We start from the raw sequence: 13467 nt of genomic DNA, 5'->3' as shown, positions 1-13467 counted from the left end.
TCTAATTATGTGTACAATTACCATGAGGATAATTATTTTGGAACCCCCTGTTTTCAATACCACAAAATGATGGGGTGAATAATTTTTGTTTTCATACCCTCTGATGTGTTTTTAGGCACATAACACTGTGGGTAACAGCTAGTTTGATTCATCTTGCAGTATTCTTATTGCTTGTCAAACGAAAGCAAGAAAATATGGAAAATAAAGCTAATCCAACCTTAAAATTAATATCACATGAAACAAATCTAAACTTTATTTAGAAAATTAAAATATAAAATACAATAATTTTTATACCAACCAACAAATACTTAGAATAGTCTTCATTGATAACAAGTAAAAACACTAAACAAATAGTTCATATACAATCATAAAAATAGTAATAATTTCATATGGTTTACATTGATAAACCATTATAGAAAATGGTTTTTGTTCATTTCGTAGGATTAAGCATTATAGTAGCCTAAACTACAATTGGTAGAATATTCTGTTCACAATAGTAACAGAACACAGTTTTAATAAAAAAATACAAAAACTGTGGTTTATAATCAAGACTTAAGTTCCGTACCGTACCGATTAAGAATGATTTTTAGTACACCAAGGCATCTAAGATATCTTGTCGGTTGAATTTGAAATTGATCCAAGAAGGAGCAAGAAAATCAAATGATGGAGATTCACTTGTCAATGCTGGTGACAATTTTCTAGCTCCATTCTTTCCTGGCTTTGGTTTTTCTCCATCTGTAACAAATATTAGTGTCTAATGTTTTATCCTCACATGGTACATTTATTAATGCAAAAAAATACATTGCAGTGACAAAATTAACACATAAATTTCGTTTTAAAAACAAAGGTATGACTAGGCCTAAAAGTATATTTATCTTTTCACTTTGTAATAAAACTATTTATTCACTTTCAATTACATAAAATATAACCATAGTCAAAATAAAACTTCTTTATTCCACATTATGTACAAGGTAAAGAGAGCAGTGTCATTTCCATAAAACCAATATTATTTAAATTAATACATTTTTTTGTTGAACTTGTTGAAATACGTCAGAGAAATGAGTACCAACATAATGACAAAAAAAAAAAAATTAATCCATGGATATGAAAGTCTCAACACAATATTTTTTAACATACCTCGTGTATATATAATATATATATATATATATATATATATATATATATATATATATATATATATATAGACATTATTTCTACTTATATTTAACTGTAATAGTGAAATACTTTTTAGTTGGAAAAAATTAAATCAACTATTTTTCAACACCAATGGCTGTTAAAGATTATTTTGTATCTACTAATTAATAACCTATACTCTCTTAATGGATAAAAAGGAGCATTTTCAATGACATATAGTGGTACCTGGATTGGTATTATTAGCCAGTTTCCTTGTTTTGGAGTTCAGTTTACGATCTTTACGCGAATTACGAGGAGGAGACTCACAGGATGCTTTGGCTCCCACCTGAACTTGCCTTAAATCGTCTATCTCTGCCTGAAACACGATAATTCACTTAGCAACATTATAACTTATAACATGAATAACATTATACATAACATATACCACTGGTACACTGTCTTGCAACAACAAAGAACGGGCCTGATCATTCTTATGTATATTTCTCTACAAAATAACTGTTTGTCTCAGCATATTTAGATACTATACTACTGATATTTGACATATATGCTACACTAAAATATTTAGAAGATTATTTATTTTATTGCTATTGTTTTACTGTATTATGAGTTAAGATAATCTTTATTCAGTTAAGAATAAACACTCTTTTGTATATAAATGAGTGGCTTATATTCGTGAAAAAATGATAAAATTTGACGTTTCGGAAATTTTGTTAATATTGCTTAACACATTTAACTAAATTTCTATATTTTTACAGTTTCACAATAAACTTTCTTTATATTGACACTAATAAATATACATTTAACTGTAAAATATCCAATAGGTTTTTCTTTATTCTAAAAAAAATTTTGTTTAATATTTACAATTATGTTTTTACACAATGTATTATATTTTCTTATTGAATTTTAATTTTAAATCTTTTGCATTCTCATTTTTTCCAAAAAAAAATTAAAAAAACAATCAAAACTTAACATTTAAACTTTTTCAAAAAACAATCTGCTAGCAAACAGTAGTTTATTTATTTTTGTACTGTAGAGCAAAAGATTTTCTCCTACATTCTTTGTTAAAAGTAAAAATGTAAAATATGTGTTACAATGAAGCATGTCTTTTAATAATTAAAAAACCCATTAGAAGAAATGGACTTACCTATATATAAGTATTAAATATAGCAATCTTAAAAACAAAAAAGGTTTGTTGTAAATGGAACAAACCTTTTGCTAAATTGAAATGATTGTTGTTAGGTTATAAGTAAACACCTGTCTGCTCACAATGATGTTTGGCTTACTGCTCAGTTGTTTTTATTCCCCTTTCACTCTTTTTTTAGTTTTGGCTCTTTCCTAGACCGCTGGGTTACTCAACATACATTAACACCAGTGTTTTTATTTTGGGTATATTGGTTTTACATTGAACTTGGAATTCATTTCTTGGGATTTTTATTCTTTTGAGACTTTTGGATTGCTTGATATAGTTTGACACAAGCATTCCAATTTTTCAGATAAGTAGAATAATCAAAACCATTCCTAAATTTGCATATCTCTCTAATTTATTAATGATTTTTATTTGCGTTCTTTTGTACATTATCACAGAGATAAGAAAAAGGATCATACAAAATAATGTTAAAATTTAACAATTACATATTGTAAGTCCGTTCATGAAATTTATTAAATTGGTAAAAAGGATGTCCCATTAGTCAGCATTTAAGTTTTGTTCCAAACTGAATTTGTCAATAATCTTTAAGTCCTTTGGAAGGGTTTTTCATAATTTTGATCTAGCACGTGTTGTTTTTTTCAATAACTGTCAGTCTATACAGTTGAAAAGTTAGTAACTGGTGGTGTACCTTGTGGTATTAAACTGTGATGTGTGTCAGTTCTTGCTGCCTCAGGTGACTACATAGATGGAGTAAGGAGACAAATGTTTCCAGAATATAGAGGTTCATCACAGTGAAAATTTTTAATTCTGCAAATACGTGCCTACAGAATTCTCTTGATTGGAGGTTCATGAAAATTCAATTGCTCTTTTCTGGTGGATAAGGAGCCGCTCCCTGTTAACTCCTGTTGTACCTCCTCAGACTACAATCCCAGATCGGAGATCAGAGGGCATAGTAGACTTTCCTTGCTGTTACTGTATCATTAATATTTTTTTAACCTGAATATAAAATAATTTTCTGTGCTTAATTTATCACAAAGAGGGTTTATGTGGTCAATCCAGGCAAGACAGTTATCAGTTCTTTGACTGGGGTTGCTTCCTCTAGATTGAGCAATCTGCCTTATCATTTCTTCGTGTCTCCCTAGTCAGTTGTTTAGTTTAATTTTCCTTAACTACAAGATTGTTTCCTTGGCAGTACTGAATTGCCATATTTATGCGTACAGATATTTCAAGTTGTTCTGTGTCTTTGTTACTTAGTGGAGCACAGTATCATTATCGTATAGCATATAGCAATAGTATGGCTTTTGTTTCCAAGTTGACAGTGATGAACATTCGATGATCAATCGATATTCCTTGTTAATTCAGAGTTAAACTTGAAATATTCTAATCCATTTATGATCATGGATAATACCTTGCTCACCTTTTCTATCAGGTGTTCAGATGTTAATTGATTTGCATAATCCACCAGCAATTCTTAGACCTTGTGAAGGACAACTTAATTTTTCAAGTGCGTGAAAATTAATTAGAGGTTAAGTGTGAGATCTACTTCGAAAGAGCATGAAAAATGCTCTTTATTCAAAGACAGTAATGTGGAGTTTACTTGTGCATGGGCAAACTTCAACTATAATCAGATTCAAGCTTTAAACATCTAATCTATATATATAAAAATGAATGTTTGTATGTTTGTCCTTTATGGAATCGTGAACTATTGGACCGATCATGATGAAAATTTGTACGTATATGTATTTTTCCACGGAGAAGGTTTATAAGCTATGCCCATCCCTTTCCCGATTCAGGATTCCGCCCCACTGGTTACAGAAATACCCATAAGAAATGCATTGCAGCAAACATATGTTAACGTCTTTTCAAATTTTTAATCAGCTGTTCTTTGTAAACATATATTACACTTATAGTTTTAAAGCATAGAGTAAGCTTAAGAGAAACGACAAATTTTGTTTAAACTGTTTTTGCAATCACTGTTAAACATAGACTTTACTATCCAGATAATACAATTCAAATTTGACGTAAAAAATTCACCTTTAACTGCAATATTTATTTAATATAAACCATGCTCATGCTTGATCAGAAGAGTAATGCAGATATCATAATTACTATCTTACGTTGGCTACAAATATAAAGAATGTTATAAAATCAACCTTAGTTGTTTTTTTTTGACAGAAGTATGGTTCTCAAAACTCCGTGTGTACATATTCTCTCGATCGAGACAACGAAGCAAGCTCAATCGTGGCATCGGAGATATAACTAATTTAATCTAAAATTTATTATAGTAAAAAAAAAAATTTACTAAGTAATATAAGGACTTCGGTTCTTAAGATTTGCGTGCGAAGCCGTGGGTAACAGCTAGATAGAGGCAGGAATATGGTACATACCTTCATAATACGCCCAAGAGGCTCACGATGGAACGACTATCAATTATCTCAGCAATGTTTAGAATGTGATAGAAAAAGAATAAGTGAATATAGTGTACTGTTTTCAACGGGAAATTGCGTGCGAAGCCGCGGGCAACTTTTGCAAAAAATTATTGAAATGCGCAGCAAAGCGCGCCGGGCCCGCTAGTTACTGATAAAAAACTCATAGATTTATATTTTACCGTGTAGTAACACAAGCGTGCAAATATTATAAAATATAAATCATATCAAAACATCAATCTATTTCTCAATTTTTAATAAATATGTGTATTTATCTGTTCCTGATTATTTAAGTGGAACTACATTGTTAAAAACCAAACTAATAGAGAGGAACTTTTGCAAACAACACCACGCAGTCTGATTTATCACCAATGAGGAAAATACAAATGTCGCTCTAATTATTTATAGATATGTCAAGCAAGGGTAGTGAACTGCAAACCATAATTAATCTTCATTGCCTTCTTGTATTTCAGGTAATTCTTCTGACTAAGTAATAAAGGAACAAACAATGTCAGGTAAACTCAGATGTACAAAATTCATCAAAATTGTTTAATTATGTTAAAACGAAGAATTTTTATGAACAACCACTGGTCAGTTTGATAAGTAAAAACAGTATGGCTAAATACATAAATAATTTCCGATTATGTTATGTAATGAATAATAATGATGAATGAATAATGAATAATATTTATTTCCCAAATACAAATTAATAACACGTACAATGTATCTATATTACTATAAATCCTACATCCATTATTAACATAATAGATAATCATCTAAATATGGTAAAAAAACGGCTGCAAAATATTCAATAATACTATTCCATCAGGGAAAAATAGGGTCTACATGGGCAAGTAGCCTGTGCGTAGACCCGAGCCATTATGGCAACGATATAGGAACGGATTTTTAGAAAAAAAAAAAAAAAAATTAGTTATATGTGATAGAATATTTTGTAATTAAGAAAAAATTAAATAGTAAAACAATAAAAGAAATACAATACATTAATGTTTATAGTTTTGGAGCAATCAGTTAACGATGACAACAAACCCACCTCTTTAAGCTAAAAATAAAAAATATAAAAAAATAAATAAATAAATAAATAAAAATATATCAAACCATAACAATCTAATATCTGTCGGATACAACTATTTCCTTCCAGGGGCAGCCGACGCAATGACTGAGGGGTAGGTGAGGGGGGTCAAGGTCAGGTCCGCCTGTTGTACCCGGTCACAATGAGGGCCTCGACTTCCTCGTCACTGAGACTGATAAGCAGTTCCGACACTTTCCTTTTAAAAGTCGATAATGCAGTTGTTTGAAAAAGTTCTACGCCTTCATATTTTAAGCACAAATTTCGGTAGAGTAGTTGAGAAATGTAATAACAATTAGTAGTTGAAAAAGATTTAATAAGATTGGAGGTAGTAATTCCTATGTTTCTAGAGTATCTAGTGCTGTAATTATGAGTAATTGGAATAAATATTTCAGTAAAATTATTGAACGTGTGTATTAAGGGGAGGCGGTTGGTACCCCAGAAAAATATTTTTTTCACATTTTTTTTTTATTTTTTTTAAAAATGTTTAAGCGGCTTTTTCTGCACACAATGATATATAATACATGTATATTTGAAAATTGTAAACCTACAGAAAAAAAGTTTTTAAAATATGCTTACATCATGTTTCAGGAAGAAATTTGTGACAGCGCTTGCGTTTATTCACACATGTACTATTATACATATGACCTTTTATTTTTTGTGTGCTATAATTTGCTTTTGTTGTGTTGGCAGGCCTGAACTAACTTCTATTTCAATCAGCTTTGAGTTCTGCTTCTGACTTTATACTGTTTGTTTATTGTTTTGCTTAGTGTTTTGGTGCTTTGTGAAGTGATATAGTGAGTGTTAGTTAGTAATTTATATTTATTATTGCTAACAAGATTGTTTATGTATAAATATGCCTCGTGTTAAAAGTAGTTATGCTAAACCCCGTAAAGGAGTTGGTGGTGGTAGGAAAAGAAAACCAGCCAGTCCTAACCCTAATGAGATGTCAAAAGATGAGTCTACCCCTAGGCCTGAAATGTCAACACAATCTCAGTCAAGCTCTTCAAAGAAAAATAAACATAGATAAGTATGAGATGTTTAATTGTGATGAAAACTATGACAATGAAATTATTAACATGCAAATTTTATCAGATCAACTTTTTAGTTCATCACTTTGTAAAAAATTGCAAGAAAAGTGGTTTACAAGTGCGTGCTGCTCAACATTTTGGCCTGGCTTTTGAGATGGAGATTTATTGTTGCCATTGTAAATATGTACATAAATTTAATAGTTCTAGGCATATTAATTTAGAAAAAAAAGACTCTATTTGATGTAAATATTAGACTAGTGTATGGACTGAGGTCTATCGGGAAAGGTATGGCTGCAGGCAAAATGTTATGTGGCGTAATGAATCTTCCGCAACCTCCAACAAAAACCGTTTCGATATAATAAATTTTTAAAAGACAAGGCTAAACAGGTAATGGATGAATCCATGAAAACTGCTGTGGATGAGGCTGTTGAGGAAAATAAAACCTTAGGTAAGAACGATACGCGACTTAAAAGTAGGTATTGATGGCACTTGGCAACGGCGTGGCTTTAGCTCTCTAAACGGAATTGTTACTTGTACAAGTGTTGACACAGGAAAAGTTATGGACATAGAAGTGTTATCTAAATTTTGTAATTGTTTGGACAAACAACAACATGAGGCTATTTGTTCGGCAAATTATCAAGGCTCGAGCGGAGGTGTATGGAGTCAGCTGGAGCCTTAGCTATTTTTCACCGATCAGTAAATAAGTATAATGTTAGGTACTTAGAGTATTTAGGTGATGGAGATACAAATAGTTTCAAAACTATTGCAGACAGTAAACCTTATGGTGAAGTGGAAATACAGAAACTGGAGTGTATAGGCCATATTCAAAAGAGAATGGGGTCTAGGCTAAGGAAACTAAAAAGAGACTCAAAAGGCGTAACACTTTCTGATGGCGGCAAACTAGGTGGAAAGAATAGACTAACAGATGGCATAATAATTGATCAATTGCAAACCTATTATGGAAATGCTATTAGGAAAAATACTGATAACCTACAGAACATGAAGGCAGCGGTTTTGGGCCATATATTTTCATAAACTTTCGACGGACGACAATCCTCAGCATGGCCTTTGCCCGTCAGGAGAAAATACATGGTGTAAATACAACAAGGCAAAGCACACTAAAGAGCCATATTCTCAATAAGAACAGCATTCCTTCAGCTATAATGTTAGCCTTGAAAACCAATCTTTCAGGCTTTAGCAAAATCCTGACCTTCTTCGAAAATGTTTACACGGTAAGACGCAGAATGTCAATGAAAGCATCAATAATGTCATCTGGTCTAGAGTGCCAAAAAAAGATTTTTGTGACATTGAACACACTTGAGTTTGGTGCTTATGATGCTATTTCTACTTTTAATGATGGCAACATAGCAAAATGCAAAAATGCTTAGAGCAGTAGGCATTGAACCTTGCAAGAGGACAATTGACGCAATGAAAAGTTTTGACTACGAGCGAGTGCGACGAGCAAATTGTGCGATAAGTGACTTTCAAAGACAAGCAAGGAGACAAACCAGGAATTTAAAAAGAAGGATTGAGGAGGATTTTGAAGAGGAGCCTGCATATGATCCAGGAATGCACTAATGCTACGGTAAATAAATTGCATGTTTTTTTTTCTATAATTTTGTTATTGTTTACTCTATTTGTGGCTGGGTATAAGTTCTATTTCATAATTTTCTCTGTTATTTCTCTTATAAATGTATTCTAAACTCAAAAATGTTTGAAATAATATAGCCTAATTAATTTTTTTTTGTATTATCTTTCACTCCGTTATGACTATAGGCCTAACCCGCATCGCGTTACTTTTGATATACAAATTTTCCAATATAGATAATTCTAAATATTAAAAGCATATATAGCCTATTCTATTAATATAAAGATCACATTTAATTATAAAAACCAATTACATATCATATATAGGTAAAAATATTATATAACATAGCTAAATAGGTCATTATATTCGTTTTTTGCGATTTCCCGCAAATTTACTTTTTACAGTTTTTGCACACAAAGGTACACGTTTCTCTAGAAACTACTTGGACAATCAACTTGAAACTTTTACACACATTTATATAGGTATTTTGGCACCTACTGAGTTTTTTTTGAGATGCCTCCTATTATAATTTAGGTACCTAAAAAAAATATTCTAAATTCCAAGTTTGATATTTCAATATGGGTTTGAAAAAAAAATCAAAAAAAAATTTATTTTTTAAGATAACAAGCACCAAAAAAAACTCAGTAGTTGCTTAAATACCTATATATGTTGTATAAAAAAATTTAGGTTGATTGGTCCATTAGTTTCTGAGATAATGGTACCTATGTTAACATTACAAAGATAGGGGTACCGCCTCCCCTTAATACAGTTTTAATGAAAATTTGTCTGACCGTAAAAACTCTAGTCTCTTGGAATAGGGTACTGGTCGGGCAACGCTTACTCTTCCTAAAAGCAGCTTTTAATATTGATTTTTGAATTATACTAAGGTTATGAATTAAAGTTTTATTTGCTCCACCCCACGCAATAATACCAAAAGACAGAATCGACTGTACAAATGCAAAATAAGCTACTCTAATTTCGTTTACGTTCAGAATATTTGTTAACTCTTTAAAAGCAAAAATATATTTCCTTAATCTGTTTTTCAAATACTCAACATGTTCCGTCCATTTCATACGATTATCAAATATAATTCCCAGATATTTGTAACTGCTAACACGCTGTATATTTCCACAGTTACAATTAGTGTTTGTGTAATTTCCACAAGAGTGAATGGTCAAGTCAGAGAGTACATAATCTGATTGTGTAGACAACGAAATTGGCATAAATTTAGTTTTTGAAATGTTTAGTGTTAAAATATTTTGATTGAGCCATGTTTTCACTATTGCCAAATCACTTAGAGCATTTAAGCGTACTTCATTCCAGGTCTTTCCCCGCGTTAAAATAAGAGTGTCATCGGCAAAAAGAACTAATTTACTTGTTATATTCAACTTAGATATATTATTGATATATAATAGAAATAAAATGGGCCCAAGTGTGCTTCCTTGGATCACTCCGTAATTAATGGGCATTTGATCGCTGTTGACACCACAGATCGTTGTTATCTGTCGCCTATCTGTAAGGTAGGACTGGAACCAGGAAAGAGCGCCGCCCCGAACACCCACAGCCTTGAGCTTATCTAAGAGCTTATTCCTGTTTACAGAATCAAATGCCTTTTTTAGATCTAAGAAAATTAACATTAGACGCTCTTGACTTGCTATTGCTTGATTTATTTCTCTGCAGACATCGAATAGAGCATTTGAAATGTTTTTATCTGACCGGAATCCATACTGATTCTTCGACATAATATCATGAGTAAAGAGATATTCGACCAGCTGTTCTTTTATTATTTTTTCCAATATTTTAGACAAAACACTTAGCAGAGATATCGGTCGGAAATTACTTTTATCGGTATATTCGTCGGCTTTATGAATCGGTATAACTTTAGCTATTTTAAAAATATTTGGGAAAGTACCAGAACTAATGCTCAAATTAATTAAGTGTAGTAAAGGTTTGCAAAGAATATTTAAATTAAATTTAAGAAGTTCAGCCGAAATGCCATCGCAACCGGGGGCAGACCCTCCCCGCAGACCGGATACATGACGTAAGATGTGTTCCTCTGTGACAGTATGCAGTGTGAAACAACTGTTCTGTCGGTAGTCCTCATCAGTCACAACTGGGTCGCCGCTAGGGTTAATGTTGTTTGCTAATATTTCGCCTACATTCACAAAGAAGTTATTAAATTCGTCTGCTACATTTTTAAACAAATCGTTGTTTACATTAATATGTGGACAATATTTTTGGATTTTAAAAACGTCTTTTTGTACATCCCTCCCTGCCAATTCTTTAATAATTCCCCAGAGAATTTTTGGATCTTTTCCGGATTGATCAATCTTTGATCTATAATAATTCCTTTTTGTTTGCTTGATCAAGTTACTGACATTTGCGCGATGTGCTCGAAAGATTTCTCTGACAATTGGGTTAAATGGTTGTTTTTTTACCATTTTACTTCATTTATCCTGCTCACGTATTGCTCGGATTAGCTCATATGTGATCCATGGTTTCAATTTTTTTCTTCTCGTCTGTTCGTTTTTTACTACTTTTTTAGAACTTTCTATTGAGTTTTTGATATTTTCGCATAAGGTATTAGCACAACTATCGACTTCCAGACAGTTCAGCACTGCCTCCCAGTCGGACTTGGCGAGGTTGTCAGTGAGTAGGGCATGGTCTACGTAAGTGCGAGGGGGGAGTTGAGTGTCAGTGTCCGTAGCAGTTTCTGTTATCGTAAGGGCAGTACTGTAATGGTCCGTGAAAGCCGTCTGGAAAATGGCGGCTTTCACCTTGGTTATGTCACTGTATCGTACAAAAATATGGTCGATGCTGGACTGACTCTTTTCAGTTACTCTGGTAGGTTTATCAATACATTGTACAAGTCCCGCTTCAACACAGCAGTTTTTATATTCGTCAATGTGTACGTCATTTTTTAGTAAGTCCAAGTTTATGTCTCCTAGTAATATGCACATTTTGTTTCTACCCATAAATTTATAATAATTGTGTAATCCTTCCAAGAACATATCCATGTCACTGTCAAAAGTCCTGTATAAAGCTAGTACATTAAAATGTTTGTTAAAAAATATAAAATCTAAGGCAATACCGTAAACGTCCCCTAAAGCCACTTGTTTTACAATTGAAGATAAGTGTTTTCCTACATATACGACCATTCCATCGTTCTTGTTCCGTTGTCTGTCAGTTCTGTGACAGTCAAACCCCTCCAGTCGAGCCTCCGTCCCTCCCCCACCCACCAGCCAACACTCTGTCAAAACTATCGCATCCAACCGACATCTCAACGATTCTATAAATATAGCTAATTCATCAAAGTTTTTTGCATATCATCTTATATTGGAGTGAAGTACGCCAGTCGACTTCTTTCAGATAGTGAAAGAAAATTTTCGATAACTGAGAAGGAATGTTTAGCATTGGTATGGGCAGTACAAAAATTCAGACCGTATTTAGAAGGCTATCACTTCATAGCGGTGACCGACCATCAAGCATTAAAATGGCTCATGAAACTCCCCGAACCTTCTGGTCGCCTCGGACGGTGGGTATTAGAACTGCAACAACATGATTTTGAGATTCGTTATAGAAAGGGTGCTTTCAATAAAGTAGCCGATGCCCTGTCTCGTTACCCAGTACCAAATGTTCCAATTAGAAATACAACTTTGGAGGAAAACAAACTTCCTGAAGTAGCTGTAAATATTGTTGATAACATGTTAATAGAAGAACAGTTGAGTGAACCCGTACTTCAAGGAAACGATCGGCATCGGAGATGGTATCAGAGAATGTTAGCCGAAGTCAGTAAACACCCTAATAAATACAACAACTATACAATTTCAGAAGACGGTCGACTTTTAAAGAAAATAAATATTAAAGGAAGTATAAAAGGAGATTTCACAACTGAGTGGAAACTATGTGTACCCCCAGAACTTCGACTTAAAGTCCTACAAGAAAATCATGATAGACCAGAAGCGGGCCACTTTGGAATACGTAAAACTATGCTCAGGCTCTCTAGTAGATACTACTGGCCTGGATGGCAAAATTACGTTAAGAAATATGTAAGAAAATGTCCTGTATGTCAAAAATTTAAAGTCGAACAGAATAAACCATACGGAAAAATGTATTTTAAAAAACCTGAAGGTCCTTGGGTAATGATCACAGTCGACATAATAGGACCACTTCCTCGTTCTAAAAGAGGAAATCGTTTTGCCTTAGTCATTCAGGACTACTTTTCAAAATGGGTTGAAATTGCACCATTGAAAATGGCGACGGCCAAACAAGTCACACAGAACATCAAGGACCTGGTGTTATTGAGATATGGTGCTCCGGAAACTATCAGGTGTGATAATGGGACCCAATTCGTGTCGAAACTCTTTAGGGATTTGGCTCTTGAGTGGAACATTAAACAGGAATTCACTGCTCCGTATAGTCCTCAATCGAATTCAACTGAGCGTTATAATCGTGTGTTGAAAATTATGATTGCACAATTTGCGAATTATGATCATCGAACTTGGGATGAGCATTTATCTGAATTTCGCTTTGCAATGAATTCAGCGGTTCATGACACCACCAAGTTCTCACCAGCAATGCTTACTCTTGGACGCGAAATTAAAATGCCAAATGCCATCCATGGAAGTTTAATCACCACCAAGCATCATCCGCAGGACAGACCACTGGAGGATGTTTATTCGCAACGGACCCAAACGAGGTCTGATCTAATCGAAAGGGTGAAGAGAAATCTGTCGTTAGCATTCAAACAACAAGCAAAGTATTACAACCTTCGCAGGCGGGAGAGTAAGTTTGAAATAGGTCAAGCGGTGTTGAAACGGCAACACACTTTATCTTCAGCAGCGAATGCAATAACCAGCAAGTTGTCAGCAAAGTTTGATGGGCCATTTGTCATTTCAAAGAAAATTGGTGCTAACATGTACGAAATAAGGGATGATAGAGGAAAATCATCTGGAACAGTACACGCTAAAGATTTAAAATCATTTTATGCTTAGTAGTAAAATAGTATTAATTTGCTTACTGTGGTTTTCTTC

At 33.2% G+C, this 13467-nt stretch overlaps 1 protein-coding gene across 1 annotated transcript in view; it reads right to left on the bottom strand.

Annotated features, from left to right (window-relative positions):
• Positions 1 to 218: 218 nt before the first annotated feature.
• LOC124366016 (m7GpppN-mRNA hydrolase) overlaps positions 219 to 13467 on the bottom strand; it is a 46372-nt gene continuing 33123 nt past the window's right edge. Inside the window, exons 6-7 of the mRNA XM_046822209.1 lie at positions 1381 to 1510; positions 219 to 735 (exon numbers count right to left, since the gene is read on the bottom strand). Of these exons, the coding sequence (XP_046678165.1) occupies positions 587 to 735; positions 1381 to 1510 (279 nt within the window). The 3' untranslated portion in view covers positions 219 to 586. The remainder of the gene's footprint in view (positions 736 to 1380; positions 1511 to 13467) is intronic.

This window comes from Homalodisca vitripennis, chromosome 7 (genome assembly GCF_021130785.1).
Source record: "Homalodisca vitripennis isolate AUS2020 chromosome 7, UT_GWSS_2.1, whole genome shotgun sequence".
Taxonomy (NCBI): Eukaryota; Metazoa; Arthropoda; class Insecta; order Hemiptera; family Cicadellidae; genus Homalodisca; species Homalodisca vitripennis.
This window is presented reverse-complemented; position numbering and strand designations above follow the sequence as displayed.